Source organism: Strix uralensis, chromosome 1 (assembly GCF_047716275.1).
Source record: "Strix uralensis isolate ZFMK-TIS-50842 chromosome 1, bStrUra1, whole genome shotgun sequence".
Taxonomy (NCBI): domain Eukaryota; kingdom Metazoa; phylum Chordata; class Aves; order Strigiformes; family Strigidae; genus Strix; species Strix uralensis.
In genome coordinates, this window is record NC_133972.1 from 17,580,350 (window position 1) to 17,604,615 (window position 24,266).

The window sequence follows — 24,266 nt, forward strand, 5'->3', positions numbered from 1 at the left end:
GTCAAAGGCAGTCAACATTTCAAACAACTAAAGTAGAAAATGTCCTCATGCTTCTAGAACAGTCTTTAAAAAAACCCAAACATACATAAGCAAGCAAGAGTTCTTCTATTAATAATAAAAAGGGAAGAGCTGGGTGGAGACAATTATAGATTACTATGCTCATGAACTTGTGGTCCTCTGAGGCTCTAAATTTGGCAGCTGTTTAAGCAAAAGGTGAATTCTTCTCTGAGTAAGGGTGAAAATGAAAATAAATTCAAGCTCCAGAGAAGACAATGTTATTTATTTTGGTATTGACTGCCACACCTGAGGTAGTGTGGAAAGCATTATGGAAAACCAGTAACATTTTCTCGGCATTTTAGTACCATGGTCAGCATTATCTTGACAATTCTGTCAGTTAAGCTGCCATATTTGGATTTATTATAAGCACCACCCTTAAAATGAACAGAGGGGAGAAGTTTACAAATTAGCCCACTTTCTAAAACATGGCACTTGCTTGGACTCACACTCTGTTCATTTTAAGGTTACCTTTTGAAAACTAAGAGCAAACAATATTTTGAGTGGATTCCATGGTTAATCCACAGCCAAACACAGAACAGTCACACACTCTGCACCGGTAAGAGGGGACAGGTATGTGTCATTTCAATTACCTTACCACTATTAAAAAACCGTTAGGTCAATGAGCCAAGATCAATCAAGCAGTACTGCCTTTGTGCAACTGTAAACAAATCTCCGTCTCCTTCACTATCACTGCCTTATACCATCTGTAATAGGATTTGACTTTATGTGCCTAGTATCACATTATTTTGCCATTTCAAACCACCACTGCATTCTTCTCCACAACTGATTTTATCTGCTAGCAAGGCAACACTTTTCAGATACTCAAATTCTTCAAAATGTGACCTGGACTTACTTCCTATTTATTCCTCTCACCCACCCCCACTCACCAAATCTATAAACTACAAAAGAGAATAAGCTTTTTCTTTATTTCTGTTATTTCGCTGCATAAAAGCACCACTATTTACTTCTCTGAAAACCTCTGTGCCCTTCTCAATCCTTGCTTACAAAATTCTGGGCATGAATCACATATTGCTTAAAGCGTTCTGAAAACAAATCAATACCCCAACCAAGAGCTAATTTCCTGTCAAACTCTGAAGACCAAAGCCGTCTCTTAATTTCAGCAATATGAAGATGATAAATTAACAGAGAGATATTTCTCTGTTTCCTGTTTGACATTTTTTTCCTTCTACCACCGTGCTCTGTGTCACTTCCACTTCTCACAACAGCTGAAGTCCAGCTTTGTCTGAGATTCAGAGTATGTCTTGTTGCACACCAGGCAACACTCTGATCTTGGAGAATAATCATACCACCTATTTCAGGCTTTCAGGCATTAAGTTAGGAGGAACTGAGAATTCCTCAAGCAATAACCACAAGCATATCTTCTCCACCGAGCAAACTGAGCAGCCTAACTTCGGTGTCCGCCTGCTTCCCAGCAGGTTCTCCGATTCCCCCTCTGTGGGCACTAGAGGGAGCCCACACCCGAAATTACTATTTCAAGTAGCAAGTGTTCCTTTCTGTCAGCACTGATCACACTCATGAACTTAATCCTGAAACCAAGGGTGTTCAAAGTATTTCAAGTAGGCCCCGACGACAAAAGAATCAACTCATTTAGAATAGTTTTTAACTTAAATTTTAATTTAAAAAAGCACAACCAAAAACTTTGAAAACCGTAGCCCAAGTGCATCCTAACACCTCTGCAAACACAACATCTGCACCTTTGGGATCAACTCTGGCAACACTGACGTTAGGAGATGCCTCCTTGGTGATCTGGCTGGCATCTCTAGCTGAGATGGAAAACCTAACAGGTTTGTGAACACTGAACCTCACTGCCCCCATTGCTACCCCTACAGTATGGAGAACCTAAAAAGAACAAAAACATGCCCATCTTCTTTTACTTTCACCACTTAGTGGAGGTTCTAGCATCTACCACCACCACTATCCAACACTTTTCTGCACTCTTATCATCTGTAGCAATTTCTGTATCTAACAGCAAGTATTCCCACCAATGAAGACTGCCACCTAGATAAAAACATACACATAGTTCCATCAACGTGCTTAGGAAGAGATCTGGGAAATCAATGCTGTGTATTATTGTGTAAAACACTTCTGTATTACTTCAAGAACCCACTACTTACTGCCAGGATGTCTCTTTAGCTGATTATTTTACAACAATGCTAAAGAGCTGAGAAAAATGGAAAATCAAGAGTCCTAACACTCACTTCCCTATTACTTCTAGGAACAAAAGCCATTATCTCCATCTGCTATTAAGTGAAGGTTCTGCTCCTTCCAATACTTAATATTAATTCCAGCTTAACACATTTGAAGAGCATCGGCATTCTTCCAGCACAAGAAAAATAAAACATCAGGCAGAATTGGTAACTTATGTCAGAACACCTGCTCTTTTGCAATACTCAATACTACTAAAAATGGCAACAATTTTTCAAATGTAGAAGTATCTTCCTGTAACTTTTTGATCAAAAGCCTCAAAAAATATTTCAGAGTATTGTCAAGATGTTTCCCTTACCTAGCGAAGCGTAAGATCCTGGAGGCAGACCAGCTGCTGACAAGCGCCCAGCTCCAGCTGTCTGTCCAGCAGCATGGCGGGCCTTTGCCCCCGCGGCAGCGTTGACATCGATGTCGCTGCGAGACCTTTGCAAAGTTCCTGGGCTTGGAACACTCTTGCTGCTGCCTGAAACTAGCAAAAGGTATAATTAGAAAGTAAGTTGATAAGGACTAAAAATAATTATATTTAAAAGGTTAACATTTTCTACTACTGCAGCATACTTGCAAAAAGTACAGAAAATGATGTAAAAAAGTGTAAGTCAAGTAAAGTATTACTGAGGTTAAGAAGCAAACTAGACCTGGTGTTAACATGAAACTCAGCCAAAGAACAGTTTATTTTACAGTTTCATTTTATCTTCATTCAGCATGAAATTTTAGCATTACTACAAACTCCCACCTTAGTCCAAATTATGTAATTCTGAACATTTAAGTGGTTTATTACATTACTGAATGCTTCACAAACTTAAGGAAATTCACAGCATCCCTTGTGATATGGAGGGAAGATAATATTTCCATACTTAAGCTAAGATAAAGCCACAGGCAAGCTGAATGCATACCTTAAATTACTTTAGAGTCTAATCTTTTGTAAAGGATTTTTGTATTCACCTCCTATTATTTACTGAATATTAACTATTTGCTTCAGTTAATTTTAACCATCGATTTGTGTCTTCAAAACTTGACTCCCCCTTAACGCTTTCAGTATCCAGAAAACAAGCACTCTCAATTACAAAGACATTATGTGAAAAGAGAACAAAGATATCAAGTTCTGAAAACACAAGGCAACATTTAACTCTTTGAATTACAAATTTGGGGGTTTTGTTTTTTTTATAAAGAGCAGAAGCCAGTGGGAATAGAGCAGAAGTACAATGAGTCATTAATTTCCAATTGCCATAAACCTAATAATCATGAATAGACCATGGAATAATATTTTGTTTCTTTAAGGGTGACCGTTCCATGACAAAACTTCAAGACGGATGATCAATTAACAGTACCAATACATAGCAAATTATGTCTTATACTTGCAACAACAAAAAATACATAACATGTGAAGTGAGTACGAGGCAATCTTAACTCCAGGTGCGGTCTGTAACGACACATGCCACTATTCAACTTGGAAACAGGGTAAATGATTAAGATAGTACAATTTTAAGCTGCATTTAAAAGTTTTAATTCAAAGATAATAATAATTAATTAATAAAGAACAATTACTGTGCACTGCACTACACTGCAACCACCTTACCTCTGCCTGCAAGGCTTGCTGCGCTGGCTGCAGACCATTTAGAAGATAGAGGCCGACTGAAAAAAACAAAAAGTCAATAAACTCGGTAAGTCAGTCTCATGTATCAGATCCAAAAGGCAACAATAAAAGAGGGGGGGGAAATCTTCCTTTCTTTTCTCCCCTTCAACTTCCTCAGCATATTTTAGATAAATATATTAAGTACAAAACTATATGGAAAACACGACTCATCTTATCTTTTATATTTTATAAAATTTTATCTTCATCACAAAGCATTAATCCTTTGGTTACCACTAGGCACACTTTGCTAACACGAAGTTCAGGCATTCTGGGCTTGGTCACAAACATTTAAGGTGGTCAGTACAATGTTTTAAACACAGGGCTGATCTTATAAATCAGCTGTCAAACAAAAATAGTGAGAGCTACAAAAAAAGCTTGATTTATGAAAGAAATTATGTTAAGTGGTATCTGCAGTAACAAAAACAACAGGTGTACAACTCATAAGCCTCCTCCAGTCCTGTATCTCCCAAGAATCGAGTTACAAATTAAAAAGGAAAATGCTGTAACTTCCAAGCAGCTAGACTGAATTTCCCCTGTCTGAATGTTAGAGGCTCCCGCAATTTATAAAAGGAGAAAAATCCCATGTCTTCTCTATGTTTTCTCTACATTTACCTTTACTCTTACTGCAAAAATGAGTAGTTGCTGAAGCAGAATCTTTCTGTCCTACTCAAGTTTAACTGTAAGCCCTTCCTTCTGCCTGGTGCAGGAGGATGAAATGCAGAGGGACCAGGGAAAAGCAAAAGACTAGTAGAAGGTGGCATGATACTTTATTCATCAATTCACGTCTAGCCATCTAAATACTTATCTGACTGGGAAGACTTCTATTCGCTGAAATGGTTGACTATTTCATCAATAGATAAATTACAACCTGAGTCTAGAGTCTCAGCTTTAGTAAAAATAATCCCTAATTTTAAATCAAAAAGCAGAGAGAAAAGAGATGCCTTATACTCTGTATTTATCCGAGTTATATCTCAGGTGCTCAATGATAATATAGAGGTCAGCACTGTCACCTAACTCCTCAGAAAAGATCATACATTTGCAGCTTATTATGAATAATACCTGCTTTTCTGACATTACTAACTAGTGTTTTGGAGGTATTTTGCTCCAAGTAGGCCAGTGAGGCCAAGGCAGAGCTCCTGGGTGCATCCTGGGTGCTCCAAACAGAAGGCCCGGAGAACTGTCAAAATCTATTGCAACTGACATTTCATTTAAGCAGTTTCATATAGGTAGACACAAGTCACCACATTTCTCTCATTCCACCACCCTCTTTAAATAAAACCATTTTTGATCAACTATCTATACGAGCTATAAATTCAGAGGGTCAAAAATCATGGAGGATCAGACTTTTAGGAAAACCACACCCGTATTTCCTAAATTAATCTACAGAGGGAGAACTCTGCATCTCTACTTAGAAACCAGAAGATAATTTTAGGTAACACAGGGAAAATAACATGCATCTAAATGCAAAATTAGTGAAAAATCAATTTAAAATTAATTAATTTCCAATATCATGACCTCTTCTGTTCATCTCTTATTTCACTCCTCCCTTTCTGTACTGTAGTACTTAGATATCTTGCAATACAGGAAGTAACACTTGAGGATTTAAGAGTTTTTTAAGATTCTGATTTCTCTGTAATTTAGTTTTTAACATTTTATTACTAGCAACTCATCAACAGCATTCTGATTTTCAGACAAGGAATATAGACTGATTTAAACAAGAGTAATTAATCTTTGAATAGATATTTGTTTGTGGAAAATGAAGTGTTAGCAATAACCTACGTTAGACAATTATTTTTAAGATGTTTTTTATAATTACAAGAATCACAGGAAAGATAAGCCTCTGGTATTTAAGGCAGCAGCCAAACAAAGAGAAAAATATTAACTTCCAATATGCTGGAAGAAGGCTTTGCTTTTTGAGTCAAAAGTGAGCAGACAAGTTCTCTGGCTTTAGAAATTAAGCATCTGAACTGAAATCTTAACAGGTTTAAATACTCTGAGGAAGCTTTCTAGAATTTAAAGGAAAAAGTCACCACATACTACTACTACTATTTTAGATTTCTACTAAGAAGCCAGTAAATTTCCTTTGCTGTGGTATCTAAGGAAACTTTAATCTCTTCAGCTCAAGATTGTCTATACATTTTAATACACCACTGACTGCAGCACAGACCCACCCTCTAGTAATTAGCATAGCTGCAAACTACTGCTAATACATATTCAATACTGTGAAAAAACCCATCTCCAATCTGAATGAATCTCACTGTTGATGTCTCCTTCTCATACTTCCCCGTGAAAAGGGATAAAAAACCAGAGTAACATCACTATTTCTTTCCTAGACTTGCTCATTGCACCAGAATGCTGCACATCAATATGTGAACCTTGAAGATATTCTGCTGTAACAGAGGCCGTTAAGGAATAAAAATATGAATAAGAACAGCCTGCTAAAATGCAGTTAATGACTGCCCTTATTTTTCACCTTGCTGGGGAAATAGCGTCATATAGCAAAACACAACAAAAGATTTTTTTAATTAAAAGAATTAAAACTGACAAAATACAACTGCATCTTTTCTGTACACCACAGAAGTCTGGCTCATTTGTTTTCTGAGTAACAGTTTTTATTTATAGGCTCAGAAACAGTTAAGTGATCCTTACTTGAGGCTCTCCTGTGAGCTGGAGGATGACCTGTCTGACTGAGGAAGAGATGCAATGCTTCCAGAATTCTTCAAGTAGGTCTGGAGGCTTCTTTGATAGGGCGGCTCAAGAGAGTTGTACAGAGTCTCAGCTTCACTGGGAAAGTGATTTCTAAGACCCAGATAAGCCCTGCAAAGTAAGAGAATAACCACATGTAATTGCTCTATATTGTCTTTGAAGTGTGGAGTCAGGAATTAAAGATTACAGAATCAACCATTCCGTAGTGGGGAGGAGTGAAAGGAACTCAGACTGAAAATAAGTTATTCATACAATGCTGCTCACCAAATCATAAAAGAAACTAGCTACATTGACTGGATTTATCTTTTCAAAATAACTTACATCTATCTTCTGAAATTCTCACATTAGCTTACTGATTCTGTGGGGAAGCAAGAGAAATTCTTTTCTGGTCTACTCACTAGTCAAAATGCTGCAGTTGTTTAATGACTTAATTAAGGGGCAGGAAAAAAATGATTATGCAGCAATATCGACCTTTATGACGCCTGTTTCAGTAAAATACTCAAATGCTGCACAACAGTATTAATTGCCCCAACTTTCAGAATGTGTCTTTTGCAAATGAAACTAGATTTCAATTCAGGACTTCGAGAGCAGAAACATGAATTTTTAACCTAACTTGTGTCCTCTTCTTCAGCCACAGTTAGCCACTCACCTCCCATTAGAGCCTTCTATTGCTCATGTAAAACATAAAATTTTTCAGAGCAAAATGTAGTCAAAACTCACTTTCTTGCCTCCACTCTTGCTTCTGCATCAGCATCATGAATGCCCTTCTTGATTGTTTCAACCAAGACAGCTGCATGCCTAGAAGAAAGACATTCTTCATGCTATTTTGCTACTCCAAATTCTATTTTAAGTAGTAAAGTTTTACACTTGAATTAACATTTCTTTAAGTAAAAACCAGCTGAGATAGTAGTTCTTTCTAAGATATGAAGTAAACAAACGCTTAAGCACACTGATGACAGAACTGCACCTTCTGTAAAGGTTTAGGTAAGATTCCTCCTTCAATCTAAAAGAATTATCATCTACTTTTCAGACATACATCCACCTATCACACTTAAAAAGTTACTTAAAAATACCTTTATTAAGACACGTACTTTCCTGAAATGGGAAAACTATTTCCCCTACTATATTAATAGTAAGAAAAAGGAAAAAGTTAAGATTAGTAAGTCTGCTTTCCTGGAAATTCACCTTTGAAAGCTTTTGGCGTATGAGTTCTAAACCTCAACACATGTTCAAAGAACAGCAAAGTGCCCATCAGAACAACCAAAAATTGTGATGATAAACAGGTTTTAATTCAAGACATGTTTGGGGTTTTGTTTTTCGGGTGTTTTATTTTTTTGGGGGGGTGGGGTGTTTGTTAGGGGTTTTTTTTAAATACACGCATACACATTCTGACATAAATCAAGTGATCTCTCCATTCCTGCCTTTCTCAGAAGCACCTTGAAGGTCTGAAAGGTGACTATGGAGTTGGATGAACTCTGAAAAGCCCTCTCTGAAGGCCCTGTAGACCCTTTTGCTTTTACTCTGTGCTTACAGTATACATTCTGCAGAGATGATTGTACTATTCTCCTATCTACCTGGAGAAGCTACAGTGGGTTCTTAATTATTACAGAGCTCCAGCCTAATCCCACTTGCCCTCTTTTATGGCAAACACACAAATTCCTCCTTTCAGGAGAAAAGACAGATGCTCACCTGTGCATCCTTGCTGCACAGGACACATGATATAAGTGAAACTGAGAAAGCATGGTACATGCATTGCTCACAGGTGGTACAGGAGGAGAGGCAGAGGGTGAGGAGGCAACACGAAGTCAAGGCTGGAGGACACAGCTCTCCTTCCTGGCACCTGAACAAGGCAGATAACCTGCTGTGCTAGAAAGGTGGTCTATGCTAGAAAGGCTGGCCAACACTGAACAGCATAATTCAACTGAAAGATTCAATGAAAAGATTTCTGTCTCAATATTCAGTAGTAGTTTATTCTTGGGGAAGAAGTATACTGGCCCGTACCTTTCCAACGAATGTGTTTGCCACTCTTGTAACAACAGGTCTAAAAATTCAAAGGAGCGCCTAAAAAGACACAACAGAAAGTTATAATTAATACTCATTTCTCTAATGCGCTTGTGTAATAAACAGTAACTTTATTCTTTCTCCCTGAGGGAAACCAATACATAAAAGTATGTTTTATCTGTCAAACAAGGACATTGGTCACCTTATTGCAAAGTTAACATATTCTGTATAGAAAACAAACATGCAGGCTAGCTAATCCTAAAGTTCAAAGAAATAGATGTGGTTCAATTAATCACCTGTTGCTCAAGTCATGCTATTACACATATGCTACATTAGTTTTATTAGCCCCAAAATAACATATAAAAATCCATAAAGTTTAAAAATTGTACAAAGTAGAAAATCTTAATATTAAAAAAAAATCAATACTTTAAAAATTCAGCTATTAAGTCACAACATAGTATTTATATGGCAGTGTACTTCTGTGCCAAACACTATGCCCATTTCTTCATCTATCTTTACTGAGCATGTAGCATAAAGGAAAACACGAGACCATTAGCACAGGGCTCTGCATTCAGAAAGCACACCTGAAGATGTGCTGGCATAGTAAAACTAAGTTATGTACCCATATTCATTATTAATGTGGAATTCTTGTCAATTTAGCAGACAGCCATTAGCAAAATGCATACTTTAAAATATGTCTGAAGCTAGATCCTGGTGAACAAATCAAAGTGACATGGATTACGAAGGTGTAGGTAACAAGTCTTCAAAAAGGTAGTGGAGTCTACTGCCTGGAATGATTACTTTTTCTCATTATGTTGCATCTTTGACCTGTTCTGGAGGGGCAGATTTCATTTTTGTTCTGCCCAAAGCCTTTGGACACCTACAAGGTATGGCAAGAAACCCTGAAAGGCTTTTCACTATTATAACTGATCTAGGTTTTTTTTATACTTCCAAAGGAATGAAGTCAGTATGAAAACAATGCAATTTCAGCCACCTTCGCTGATGTTCACTGGATTGTGAACTGCAGTACCAAAGCCACCTACAGTCTAGCGTTCCTCAGCAAAGCTGTGGTAAGTGGAGGCACTGAAGCCCTGTGAATTGTTTTGCAGTCAAACTAGAAGTTGTGACAAGTCAGTATAATCTGGGTTGAGATAATACTCGCTTTGGATGCAAAGACAGCTTAGAGCAAATAGTTGAAATGCTCAAGCTATTTCTTGCATATACATAGCTGTATCACTTTCAGGCTAACATGGGTCCAGAAACAGCATTAACTGCTTTCTTGAGATTCTGTGCAGAAAATGACACTCTGTCAGAAACCAATTGATTTTGTCAAGAGCCAACCCAAGTGTTCAAGTATCATGTTCTTGGAAAAAGCAACATGCTGAAAATGCACCTCAGTTGTTAAACATGACACCACATTGATCCACCACGTCCTCTCTAAGGTAGCAGCCACTGTCTCAATCCCACAGTCCCCAGCATAGGAGGTTTATTATTCTGGGCACAGTATCAGACAGCTGAGCTCCATGCATTCACATCACACTGCACAAAAGTTACAAAGTCCTCCCGGCACTGAGAGCAAGGTGCTGGCACACGCTGCATGCAGTACATGGTAGCGCTTTGACAACATGTAACCTCACCAGGCCCGGCCCGTCTGGCCCTAACAGTAACTGCTTTGCAAAGACGTACATATCTGTTTCATGCTCTCCCAGTACCTGTGTTGCTTATTCTCATTAGACTGAGCAACATAGATTCAACTACAGCTTTTTTTCTTTCCTTCTGGTTTTAAATCAGAATGTACTTTTTCCAACAAGTGTTAGAAACATTTTACATTAGAATAAATTCTGCAGAAAGATACAGTGTATGTCCCCCAATATAGCAGAAAGTACCATTCCTCAATATCACCTGACGTAACTTTGCTGAAATTAATTTTTGTAATTTACTGAATAACAGTTTTGTGTATTCAGAGTTAATGGCCATAAATCTTCAAATATGCTTATTTTCAACATATGATCATCATATTTAAATAAGCAACAGCTTTAATAATTTGCTATTTATAATGTACTCACCTTCTAACTGCAACTGATTTTGAGGTACAGTTGCTTGTTATTAAAGGTATGAGTCGTGGCACATGAGTATGCTTAAAGAAAGGACAAAGCAGTTAATGACAAAAGTATTCCTGAACTTGTACTATACTAATTAAGTCAAACAGAATTAGCAACATAATAAAAACTGCAATCCTTTAAAATGCTTACGGAAACTAAATGTAGAATACTATTAAATAAGAGACTGCTGCTAGCACGTCAATTGATTAAACCTATTTTTTTTTCCAAAAGGTCAAGCAAAAAGCACTTCATATGCCATCAACAACCATGTCATGATATGCAATATTTAGCTGTCAGAAGTCACGTATGAAGGCTCAAACGTAACTGTCTCCTCAAAGGAGTTGTAAGCTAATGTTACTTTAGTTTTGCCACAGACAAAAAAGCAATGGACATCGCAGTCTTAAAAATCAGAGTTAGGGAGCAAAAAGTAAATCAGTAGATCTGAAACTATGGGCATTCTTTTAGGGATCAATATGGTTAGTACTACAAAGACTGAATTCCTTTTAATGTAAAGTATGTCAATAAAGTAATAAAAGCATTGACGTAGAAACACCTAATATCTTCATGGGAAAACAAACTATCATTTAAAGTGGGTAAGATAAACGGCATTAAATTCAAATGCAATACTTCAATTCAGAATTAAAGCAGTCTTATCCTAACTAATTGTAGGCACAAAGTATTAAAATTTTAATTCCAAGTAACATGGTTCAACAAATCCATTTTCTGTTCATCCCTTTATTCCTTTCTTGATTAAATACAAAACGTAACTTCTAAAGCAGTCCCCAATACAGTGTGAAACTGTAGCATATTAAAAACCTGCTTAAAAAGTACATTACTAAACAATTCTTAGTATCCCATATATCATACTTTCTCCTTAGGTTATTGTTGCAGGACATAAACACACAGATCACCAAAAAACCAGAGAGATAATTATCAGCTCTCAGAGTACTGCCAACCTCAGAATTAGGAGGGAATTAATCCAAAAATCTGGAAGAGCCTAACAGTTGCATTTGTTCACACTGATACACTTTTAAACGGGGTTTTAGGGGTTTTTTTTTATGTTTTGCGTAGTTTCTAAATTGTCAAGTGGCACATGACTGCCAGAAAGAGAACAATAAACAATATCAGGGGAAAGAATAAAATCCTTTTACAGATGGAGAAACCTGTATGTTCCAAGCCTTTGGAGCTATTGACATTGTAATTTCTAGAAAGTGTATTGCAAAGGAATCGAAGTCTCAGGCTTGCTTTCATTCATTCATTCATTCATTCAGCTTTAAGACTACACATTTCATCTGTTACCTCTTTGAAACTGTAACGATACATGCTTCCTCCCAATCCACCTTGCAGCTCAATTGCCCAACCCAAATCCCATCTCCCTCTGGAAAAGATTTTCTGCTACCATGCCTTCTCGTCATGTCATTCCCCCCCTCCCCCCGCCTTTTTTTTTTTTTAAATTTGCTTCCTGATTTACTAAGAGTCAAGAAAGAGAAATCAGACTACAGTGGTAAGAACTATCTGGAGAAGAAATATGAAATCCAATAAAGGTGCAAAGATGACACGGAGCTCTTCAAGATCACTGGTATAATACATCCTCCCTCTTTTTTACGTAGACTCTCACAGCAATTACACACTAAAGCACCATGACCTGAATTGGCTGTCAGTGGATTCTGCTGGAAGTTTCTGAGCAAAACACTGACTACAAATGGCTTAGGCTCTAAACATTCCCTAAATATTCAACTGATCACACACTCCCTGATCAACTCTCATTTAGTCCAAAGAAGTGTGGGGCTGCACTTCGTTTGACTCTGGTATTACATTTCTTTGGTTTTCCACCAAAACACAAATTTTCTATCAGAACACCTTGCATAAGCCATTTACTGATTGGGTTTTTGAACACTATGGATAGGATTTTCTTGCTTCTAAGCCTCCACTGTAGTATCTTAAATTACAGCTAAGAATAACAGAAGTTTAAACAAAATCAGGGCAGCTACAGACAATGTGTAGGCTCGTCTCCAACTGAACTGAACCAATAAAGCCAATTTAATGTAATAGGTGGATTTTTATTTCATGCTGCTTTTCTGGTGCTTGATTTGGCTCCTATAAACAAGACAGGGTTAGTTTCTTACATGCCTGAGCTCGTCTAATACTACTGCAAATTATATTCTTCTCTTACAACTTCAATCACCCTTTTCAAGGTGCATTCCCTCCTCCACTCTCAAACTCTGTGTCATTAGCCATCTCACAGTACACTGTAAGAGTCTGGGGGAAAAATGCCACTGGATCTTAGCCCAAGTGCTGAGGCAAAGGTAATGCAGAAGTCTCAGAGCACATTCTCAGAGGCATAGGTAGACAAAGTACAGATTCCAAAACATGCTGAGGATGGCAGTAAAAGGTGTGATTAAACCACTTAGGCTTCCAACAACTTACAAAATTAAAACCACAGATGAGGCCATAGTGAACAGCAGTAAGCGCCTAGCACTAAGAACACCGCAGCTTTTAATGTAGAAACTACAGGCAACCTCCCACTTTTATGTGAAACACAAAAATATCAGTACAAGTCCCAAGAAAATAGCTAAGTATCTTGCCTCAGACACCAGTCAGTAGCAGATGCTTAAGGAACAGTCAATAAAAAGCAGTTAGCATACAGCATTTCCTTCTTCTGTATGCTACAGCTTTAAGAACTCAGCTTAGAAAGTTCTTAAACCCAAGGATTAAAATCTCCATTGGGCTTTTCTTGGATGAACTTGTGCTTTCGGAATTGATCCGCATATGTTCAGCCTCCTCAACATTTTATCATTAACTCTATGGTTCCATTTTTATTTTTTTTTTTTTTTGTAAAGAGGAATAGTTTTGTTTTGTTTTTAAAAATTCTTACTAGCTTCTTAACTACTAGCTTAACTTTGTCTTTTCCAAAAAGGCAGTTAAAAGCAGCTACCCTTTGAAATACACTTGCCTTTGTACCATTAACACATTACCAAAAAAATAATCAAAACAGACTTGCTTACCACACCTGTTCCTCCATCTTTAGTATGGCAATGCTGCCAGTTGGTTTCAATGATAAATAATATTTGCCCATCTGTGTGAAAAATTACTTCTCCCTTAAAGAATGATTTGCAATCCTGTACTTCAGAATTGTTACTATCTCTGCTAAGAGCCACTACGTGAATATTCCAAGCAAGCAAAGTGAGAGAGGAACACCTACCCGAATAATGAATCTAATGGCTGCGCACCCAGAAGTTGCCATCACTTTGGCGCTGTTGGGAACCAGATTAAAAAGAGTAGGCACAATAGCTTCAGCGCCATGATCAAACTTGTTTCCCAGAACAGTTGAAAGATGGCTATTTAGAAAGAAGAAATAAAATTTGTTAACAAAAATTAATTTCTTAGTCTGAAAATAAGAAAGTTCACTAAACATTTTGAAGATTTATCTTTCCAAACAAAAGAATTCCTTTATTTCATGATTTCCAAGTCCTTGCCTTATTAGAAATGCAGGATGAGTGGAACATTTTTGTTACTTAGCAGACACATTAAGAGGGTGAACACTAATAACTTTATTTCGTAACGAAAAACAAATACCCCAACTTGGAAGGCTGAAATTCTCATGTCCACATAAAGTATCATAGTATTTATGCTTTTTAGCACACTTTGAGAGTACACAAATCTAAAATCCTATGGAACTTATTGAGATTTTGTTCCTTTTGAATGCAAGTAAAAACTACTGCATTTATCATAATTAGCCAACCATAAAATTTGACTCTTGTTTTTTAAAGGTTGTGGTTTTGATTTTAACAAATATACAAAAATATACAACACACAGTAATTTAACTGTTCAGTGGTGACACCAAACGCTTCTTATATGCAGAAAGACTACATAAAAAGAATCTGCAGTCAGCATCAAATGACTCAAATATATCTAAGTTTTAGGGATCAAGAAAAATTCCAGGCTTTTAGGTCTAGATGAGGACATTTACACAGTACTTATACTCTACTCCTGACTTCGTGTTAGGAAAGGTTAGCATTTTTTCTCAAAGCCTCAATTTCGCTGGCAAGGACAGCTGTATGCTCCAACAGGTCCCCATGGTCTGTTAAACTAGGAGACCAGAATAGCAAGGGTGAACTCTGGGGCGTATCTGTTCCACATGGCCACTAAAAAAATCAGTGGTTACATTAATGCTTTTCCAGACAAAAAAAAGCCACAGAAAACATGAAAGTGGGACAGATCGCTCTAGTGTACAAATAAGGCTTTCCCCCCTGCCCCTTGAATTTAATGAGAGTCCCCAAGATAAGGGTGAAGATCTTATTTCTGTTTAGCCATGGCTTCTAAAATTGTCATGGATGTGAAAGATACTACCTCACTGAAATGTGCAATGTTCAAACCACTACAGGGCAGCTCACTTCATTATTACAAATAGTCACAGTAAAGCCCTGTGCCAATCACCCAAGCGTAAGTGCTCCTAAGACTAGCACGAATATTACAGTACTACTTAAGAGCAGTTTGTATTAACTTGCTCTAATTACTCAGCATAATGATGGTAACTTGTTCCTCGCATACAATCTGTCACAGGATTACCAACTACACGTATCGCCCAAGAGAACAAATTCCTTTAAGGGTTTCTTTTTCTCTTCAGATGCTGCCGTGACTCTTTATCAGTCATAGTGCACAGCAGTCCAACAAGATAATCTTTCCTGCAACACTGATAAAGCATCTTTAAGTCAAACTCATACTAAAATCTAGCAATGTACACAAAGGCAGATAAACTATACTTACGCTACAGTAATGCATGCTTCTCTAACCACCTGGGATCTGAGATCCTTCGCCGACAGCTTGAAAGCACCATCCAACAACCGTAAATGCTGGAAAAATCCATCATACTGTGCAGCTCCAGCAACAAGCAACGACCGAACCTTCTTCAGCTAAAAAATTCAAGGCATTTAGTTTAGGACACTATCAATATGCATTTCAAAATAAAAAAGTAACAACGTAATTGCAAAAACATATACGGGCATATCTTTAAAGCGAAGCGTCATTTTGAAATATATGGCAATAATTTAAAAAAACCTGTAACAAAATTCTATTACTTGATTTCTAGAGCTAAAGTCTCACATCCCAGTCAACAAATATACAATGACATCATTTTGTTCACATACCTGTTTCCAAACACTCAGATGCCATAAACCTGATAACAAATATAAATGCTACATAGACACAAACATTTTAATCCTGCAAGTAAAACTTATCATAACCGCATATAGGAGGTACTAATGCTAGCAGTTTACTAGCAACATATGTAATTTTTACTAGAAGAATACATAATTTTGCATAAATGCCAACTGAGACATACATGACAGCTTTTAGAAAAGCTTTCACTTAAATGTCAGCAAAAATTTATTTCAGCTAATTTAAAATACTTGCTTCAATTTATATGGTATACAGAAATTCAAGGTTTAAAAATTAAAATGAAAATTTCTTCAATTATCTGGAATGGAATTACTTTGAGAAAAAACATTTTAAAGTATCTAGCTGCCTGTGCTTTATGAAATACACCCACCCAAACCTGAAACCAGATAAAAAGTTTACCGCATTAGTTCGTTGATCCCAATCATGTTTGTCATCTGAGAGAATTTCCCTGATTTTGTTCAATGTTTCTTCAAGTTCTCGACTAGAATAGATCTGAAGCATTAAAAAAAAAAAATCAGAAAATTTATATTGTTAATATCCCAGGTAAACTGATGAAGGAAAACAGCTTGAGCAGACTGAATATACAATTATAATTCTGATAATCTTGCCCCCAAAGTTCCAGACAACTGTGTTAAGAGGTATAAATGGGCATCTTAAGGCAAATCTTTGAGGATATCACCAAGTAGTGAATATTCATTAAAAGAAAAGCTGAAGAATCAACTTCTTCCTCAAGATTTCACCTTTCACTTGTGTGATGAGCTAATCACACCCAGAATTTCATTAACTCCATTTAAAAAGAGGTAATTCAAAACAAGCACAGGTTTTAGATAATCTGCTGCAATATTACTGCAATTCAACTTCATTTTCATACTATTACACTGAAACTCAACCAACAGATTTTTAACCCGATGCAACTCTTTCGGAGCAGGGCCTCTCTTTCATATTACAAGAGTGCATGGCTCTGTGAGGACCTAACTGGGCTGCTAGTCAACAGTAAAATAAAAATTTGTCTGAAAAAAATAAATTAAAAGCTTCAATAGCTTCTGTATGTACTATTACTCCAAGACTATAATTTATTAACTTATGCACTCAGTAAATAAATGTAAGGAGCAGCCTCCAGTCGGAGTTCTCGTCTCACTACACAGTAACTCCAGCAAAATTGAAGCCTGACCAATCCAATCATGCATCAGTCACTCTTTGGTAATACATGAATTAACACATTTATTGATAACTGTACACGTACAACAAACAAGAAAATAAAAAAAGAATAGTAATGAAAATATATTATTAATGTCAGAAATAAACTGACTTCCCTTCCAGTCTCCTGGACATAAGCCATCGGATGATCTTTTCTGCTTCCACAGCATATGCAAAATTTAAAGGTTTTTTCTTCCTCAGACTGAGAACAAGTTGAAGAGGATATGAAGCAAACTACTAACCAGAAACTTGATCTGGCCAGTTTTTTCAAAAATGCATTATCAGCTAAAGATTTCCAATTTTTTGGATCCAAAGTTGTTTACATAAACACATCGGGCAAACTCAGTTGCCCATACACAGGCATCTGGTATATCTAAGATATTCACATGGGGGTGGCAGATACGATTCAGGACTTCAAGGACACTCATACCCTTCCAGAGTGAAAGCTGGAGGCCAGCATGGTAACTTCTATAGCACCTAAACAGTAGTGCCTGATGCTCCCTCATTATTTAAGTCCAAGACATAATTTTGCATGTGCAAGAGCACAGAGCATGTAGAGGAAACACGGAATTTAGGAACGTCTTTCTTCCATCTTACAGTTAAGCTGAACTGAATTTTCTATAAAATATCTTATTTTCCTGGGCAACTTGAAATTACTACAGGAGTTATTCCAAGTACAGTCTAGTTTTCCAATTTCCTGAGCATTTCAAATTAACTTACAGTAGATATGGGAGCTTGACTCTATTGACATCTACTTTTGTTCCAGTGCTTTAACAGAACATAGTTATGGAGGCTTCTATATTTCATGCTGGAATATTGAGGAGCTGGAAGACATCCATGCTCTAAAACACCTGCACATCTGGTTTGTAGGATAAACAGGGTAGGAACAGATGAATTCATATACCCAGGCCAGCTTCACTATTATACAGAAAACAATTTTTGAATATGCTTTACCAACAAAATTGAAATTTTCATTACCACGCAGCTGTTTAAGCTTTTCCAATGTACACTGTGGAAGCAGCTCTGCAGTTCTTTACAGGCAACACAACTATATCCATAAAAACCAAAAAGCTATTCCTCATTATTACTATTTTCTTCTTCATTAGAAATCATAAACATCTGGTGAACAACTTATTAAAAAAGAGTAAATTATTTCATGAAAAAAATGGGTCCCGGCGTAACAGACTTTCTACTGTTGTCCACAAAAATCAAACCTGATTTTTGTATCACCATTTAATATACATGTGTATACTGGTAGCATTTAATACTTGTTACACAACACTATTTACTCTGATGCTAACTCTAGCTGTACCATACTATTAAGAATAAATACTACATGTGTCTCGGTAAGCATTTTAATCAAATTTAATTTCCATTATCAAAGAAAATTCTTATTCTCCTCCTAAAAAGTGGAAGGGAGTAGTCACTGGATAACCAAAGATGTGGTTTCATATTACAGTGACCCTAATGCCATCAGAATTCGTGAGACCATTCAACCTCCTCAGGCTCCCCTTTAACCATCACCCACCTTACCCTGTCTCCTTCCCAGTCCAGGGCCTTACATACAAAAAGCTAACCCTACAAGAGGAAAGGCAAAAACTTCTCTGCCAACTCAGCAGCCTATGCCAATTTATCACAAAGACATGAAGTGCAACACCAAGAGAAGCAGGATCACGCCTTTTGGAGGCAGCTAACTAACATCTGTTCAGTGTATGCTTGAAGCTTAGTCTGAGGTTCTGGTCAAGGTACAAATACCTTCTGTAAGATGTCTCATTGAGTACATCCTGAAAAACAGGACATTTTTTGTTGTCAGCCTATGTGTTATCAGAGACCATGTGCTGTAGTTACTGCCACGGAAGTAAAACATGCTAGGCAATAGACAAACAGAAGCAACATGAGTTTACGTCCACCCTACTTGCCTGTCCAGGCAAAGAATTTTATTTTCTTTAATTACCTGGCACAAACAGCATTGGATCTACCAATTTCTGCTATTCAAATTGGTGTTGTAATAAGGAATGTAATAAATGGCATAATTTTATCTTGTCATGAAATTAAAAATGTAATTCCACTGAAAAATCCCAAATTGTCAAGGTTGTCCATACCTACATTAGTTTTAGAGGAATAAAAGGTAATATTTTAATAATTTATTTTCTCCCTGCCCTTGATTAAATATGCTTTTAGAAGGCCAAGATGAAATTCTGTGTTCAGTCAGTGATATATACATTATTTTGGTCATAAGTTCCCACTTATAAAAACAACTAAATTTGTTTTGAAACAAATTTTAGCTGTTAATGAGAGTTACTCCTAACAACTTGAATGCAGAATTTTCTTCAATTTAAGCAAAGGCAAATAAACGAAGTTGTAAAAATAAATGGTTATAATCTGAAATATGAAGGCACAATCCTCTCACCGTAGTAGTCTTTTTGGCACACAGATCCATCAGACTACATCTCAAAATCACCCATCTTCTTCATAAACCGCTGTTATCCATTAGAGGGCAACATACACACGCATCATTAAACATAAGTGCAACACCAAAGACAGAAAAATTAAAAGCTCAAAGACAAATAAGAGTAACAACTATGCAGATGGAAAGTATTTCAAATATGGGAATCACAAACTAATGAGTAAACAGTATGATATTCCTAAAACATTAATGAAGTGCAGTCACTGGAACAGGTTACTGGAAAGGCAGATCTACCACTGAAGGCTTTTAAGAATGACTTAAACATACACACACCATAAGTAACCTCAATTTACTTGATTAATTCAGATGCACTTAATCTTGACTCAGAATTGAATCAGTTTTTCTAAAACATAGTTCCCTTCCTTACTTTCAGTGAAGCTGCTAATGAAAACAGAAAGATGCAGGAATGGGCCCAATAATGTACAAACAATTCCCACTCTAACAAGTTTCCTTTGCTTTTAGAATAATTTGGCAAATTACAGGTCATAAACATTCTTTCTTCACAGGGTCTAGTACAGAAACTTTTCCTTAGTAATTAACAGTCTCAGAACATGGGACCTGCCTTTTTTTTTTTTTTAAAGATTGGAGGTTGTCCACAACCAGAAGCATGAAGTTGGACAGCAGGAAGTCATTATTCCTAAGGATACTAAGAAAAACAAAACCTTTTATTTGCCTGGTCAGTAGGTGTTTCTCACATTCTCATCCCTGAAACAAATAGGTTATTTTGGGGTCAGTTACACATTTCTCCCCTGCCTCCTCACCTCAACGCGGGTGTGATTAGTGAGGACAACTGTGTCTTTCTCCTCCATCTCTTGCAGTTTAGGTAGGAATGACCTACCTCCCTAGGTCATTCATCAGTCAGAGAGAAAAAAATCACACGTGCTGCTCAACAACCTATAGTTACACCACTTTTGTTCTTCAATGTTATTAACCAACTTGAGTGATTACAGAACTCTGCTTGGGACTGCAAGTACTAAGGCACTGAACCACACGCAGCACATTTTCTGTGCTGTGGAATATGGCTCTGTTCAACATAATGGGGATAAATAATATTAAGAGCTCCATGTTTTTGCCCTTCAAAGAATTCTTAACAGTTTGGAGAGTCAAAGAAACATAAAGCTCCTACAGTGTAAGACAAAGATTTCCTTGATATGACAGGGATCATGGAGATAGTGTTCCTTCATAAAAGCAGACAGTATTTCTGCCTACGGAGAGAGATCTAACAAATAACTTTGCTGTCATTTTGGGAAATAAAAACAGAACAAAAGTACATATCAAGAAAAGGGAGTAATACAAAATCCTTCCGGTATTTGGGAACTATGGCTTACTGAGTTTTCAGCTGCCTTCCACACCTCAACTGCTCAAGGAAAACTTATTCAAAATAGGTCTAGGAAGATACAAGCATGTTAAATGACTCAGCTGTGTGAAAGTACCAAAAATATGTGCAATTCCCACACTTCCAGAATAGTAATTAAAATCTGATCTTTCAACTAAGAACTCAGAATCCATTACTATTCAAAGAAGGCACTAGATTTCTTTTTTTGAAGTATTGCTAGAGATGAAGACATGTATGCCAGACATGCATCATTACAATTCAGGCACATCTAAAAATACAATTCTTGCTTTTCACATTATTTTCCCATATTATTATTACTTGATTATCCCTTGAAATTGCAGTCCTAAATTTTCCAAACATTATGGAAATCTTTTTCTTATTATAACTAAAACACACAATTATTTTCAGTAGCTCCCTGGAAAAGATTAAGAAAGGCAATAATGGATTTTAGCTGAAACACAATGTGATAATAATTAGTAGGACAGTATAGAAAAGGTAGGTTTTTTGGTAACTAACTGGAAAAAGTAAAGACCTTTCCATGGAGACTCTAAATTCAGAAAGAAGAAAAAGTAACAACACTTCCTTACAAGACTGTAAAATCACAGAAGTTTTAAAAGTAGGCTAACACGTAATATTGCAAATAGCATCTTTCTAAAACAAGTATGAGTATACACAGCATCTTACCTGTACAGTAGGAACATCTGTAAATGCCTTAATAAAATCATCCTCATCCACAGCTCCAGCTCCTCCTTCTTTAGATGAACCTAGGTAAACATAAAATACTGTTACAACAGTATGCAATGTACGCTGAGGTTTTCAAATTGACACAAGTATCTTTCACAATACCTATTTTCAAACATTTAATATAACTTACAAAAATCCTACACATTCATCATGTGCAAATTTGCAAGACCTTGAACTCGGATTTCACCATGAATAAAAGTTAAAACACCTTTTTTTCCCCAAAATGAACAATTCTGAGCAGTTTTCAATTTAACAAATTTAATGGTTTAATTTTTATTATTTTTATTTTTGTGTTTAATTGGAAACATATTTAGTGTAACAGTCCTCTAGCAGCTGTTTGCACAGAATTCTGAAACCTGCATCCTGATAATATAAATGTTCCCAAATAAAGCATAGAATTTCACATTATTTACCAAAGCAAGAATTATTTGTCATTAAATGGAACTCCTCAGGATGAATTTTCACCTTAACACATGTGCCACAAGCAATCAGCCCTGAAAGTTTGGGGATTTTTTTTTTTTTCTTTTTTTTAGCTCTTGCATAGTAGCCCTACATGATCCATTTACCTTGTGCTTCCCAGTATTCTCACGAGGAGCTAAGAAGTGTGAGGTGCATTTCTTAAGTCTTAAAGTTCTGAGAACTTCAACAACAAAAGCAAGGACACGGTCAAGGGAATTTGTGTAAGAGCAAAATCTGAACTCCACTGATTGGCAGCCTCCTTCTTGGAACTCATCCCCATGGGTGTTCCACAGGATTGTATCACCTGGAGGAAGCTCCAAAGAGCCTTCCAGACACAGTACTAAAAAACTATCATACCAAAAACGCCTTCTCTCCAAAAGCTTCCATGACAGCCATGCAAGTAGTAGGGCAGTTACTTCTGTGCACAGTAAACAATGGAACTATTCTCACATAACTGCAAAGATGCCCCAAAACTCAAGCAAAAGGATCAGGGAAGAATACTAACAGGTAACCTGCTGGTTTCAGACTTGCCAAATTTCATTAAAATTGTGGGTAGAAAGTAAAGTAACTCTAAAAAAACCATAATGGTTTTAAAACAGCATCTGCATTTCACTTTCTTGCAAATACTACAGTTACCAAGAAAGCCCATTTTTTAAAAGCAATGAACTCAAGTTTGCTATCAAATCAAAGAAGGTGGTCATCAGATCCAGGCTGCATACAAGCTCAAAACTCCAAGTACGATTGGCACAATCCGTAAGTGTCTTCAGTAATCGAACCAGACAGGTAATATGACAAGACAAGTTAACTGCATGGCGATTATCAGTCCAGTAGAACATTTCCTTCTTGAGAAGAAAAAAAATTCTCTTAAAGCAAATGAGCACTCAGGAATAAGGGTCTTGTCTCAGCTCTTTCAAAGTGAGGCCACCAAGCTAGATGGAAGAGGGTCCTCCCTAACTTGCAGAGCACAGCTGAAGTGGAGGCATCAGGCAGAGAAGACATGTATTGTATTAACTACAGAACAAGTGAAAACCATGAGGAAAAAGCAGTTAAGGCTGAGTGGTCAACTAAAACAAAATGCTAGGACTTCCTGATGAATCAAACCCTTGGTGGCTGCACTCTTAAAAAAAAAACCAAACAACATTTCATGGTTTACAGTCCCTGATCTATTTATAATGCAGGGAATTATGTCTGCTGTGTTTCTATACCTACCTGTGCAGTTTGGAAACATTAGGGTCCACCACACAAATTTATTGGATCTCAACACCCCTATGCAGAACAAGATCTCTCACACGCCTTTGTGGCTGCTTAGTGTAAAAACACTCAAGTGATATCTGGCAAAATTTGGACATGGTGCCTGCCTACACGAACATCTAACAGATTTTGACAGCCTTAGCTCAGGGATGTTGTAAAGAGATGCTGTACGTAACACACTTCTACATATGTATCTCCAACACCATCTGTCATAATTGCCAATAGCTGCCAGAAGGGAAAGAAGAAATTGTAATTGCCTATTTCTTCTCCCTCCAGACATGACCAGCTGGTCCCTCATGACCAGCTAAGAAAATGAAGAGGGGAAGATCCCGTTTACATCCAGAACACACCCTTCTGCCACACAAACTTGTACAGTTCCTAAAAGGGAGGATGCCCCAGTCAAAGCAGAATTTTGTGGAGCAAAACCTTGAGGAGCAATAATTTGGCATATGTGGATCATGGTGAACTACATGGTACAAAGAGCTACCTGGATGCTCAATTCATAACCTCATTTGTCCCTCCCAGAATGCTCCAACATTTAAGTCTCATAGTACCAAAATAACCACAGTCAATATGCAGTACGTACGCAGGAAAAACAAATGGAAAAGAAAGCTTAAGTACCAAAAGGTTACCAGAAAACCTAATTTTTAAAGATTAAAACACAGTTTTCATACTAAGAACTTATTTTAAACATTTAATATTGTATAAACAGTTCATAAAAGGTTTCTGTTCTCAGCAAAATTGTTTTAGTCAAACCTAACCCATTTGTGTTAGTCATGACACAGTAAACCTCTATGAAGCTCATACTACATGGTTCTTTGCAACCTGATAAAATATTAAGACTACAGTGATCCTGTGACACTAGAGGCAAAAAACCCCCTCCAGTTAACAGTTTATACAAGTCCTGT

At 36.9% G+C, this 24,266-nt stretch overlaps 1 protein-coding gene across 50 annotated transcripts in view; it reads right to left on the bottom strand.

Annotated features, from left to right (window-relative positions):
* The window catches only part of CLASP2 (cytoplasmic linker associated protein 2), a 154,041-nt gene that overhangs the window by 54,600 nt on the left and 75,175 nt on the right, over positions 1-24,266 (bottom strand). For 49 of the 50 annotated variants that reach the window (XM_074854418.1, XM_074854267.1, XM_074854133.1 and 46 more), the window contains 10 exons: positions 21,589-21,668; positions 16,304-16,396; positions 15,494-15,639; positions 13,928-14,063; positions 10,690-10,760; positions 8,624-8,683; positions 7,343-7,420; positions 6,566-6,733; positions 3,860-3,915; positions 2,582-2,752 (listed from right to left, as the gene is read on the bottom strand). In XM_074854418.1, coding sequence (XP_074710519.1) covers positions 2,582-2,752; positions 3,860-3,915; positions 6,566-6,733; positions 7,343-7,420; positions 8,624-8,683; positions 10,690-10,760; positions 13,928-14,063; positions 15,494-15,639; positions 16,304-16,396; positions 21,589-21,668 — 1,059 coding nt within the window. The remainder of the gene's footprint in view (positions 1-2,581; positions 2,753-3,859; positions 3,916-6,565; positions 6,734-7,342; positions 7,421-8,623; positions 8,684-10,689; positions 10,761-13,927; positions 14,064-15,493; positions 15,640-16,303; positions 16,397-21,588; positions 21,669-24,266) is intronic. The other variant, XM_074854052.1, reaches the window with a different exon arrangement.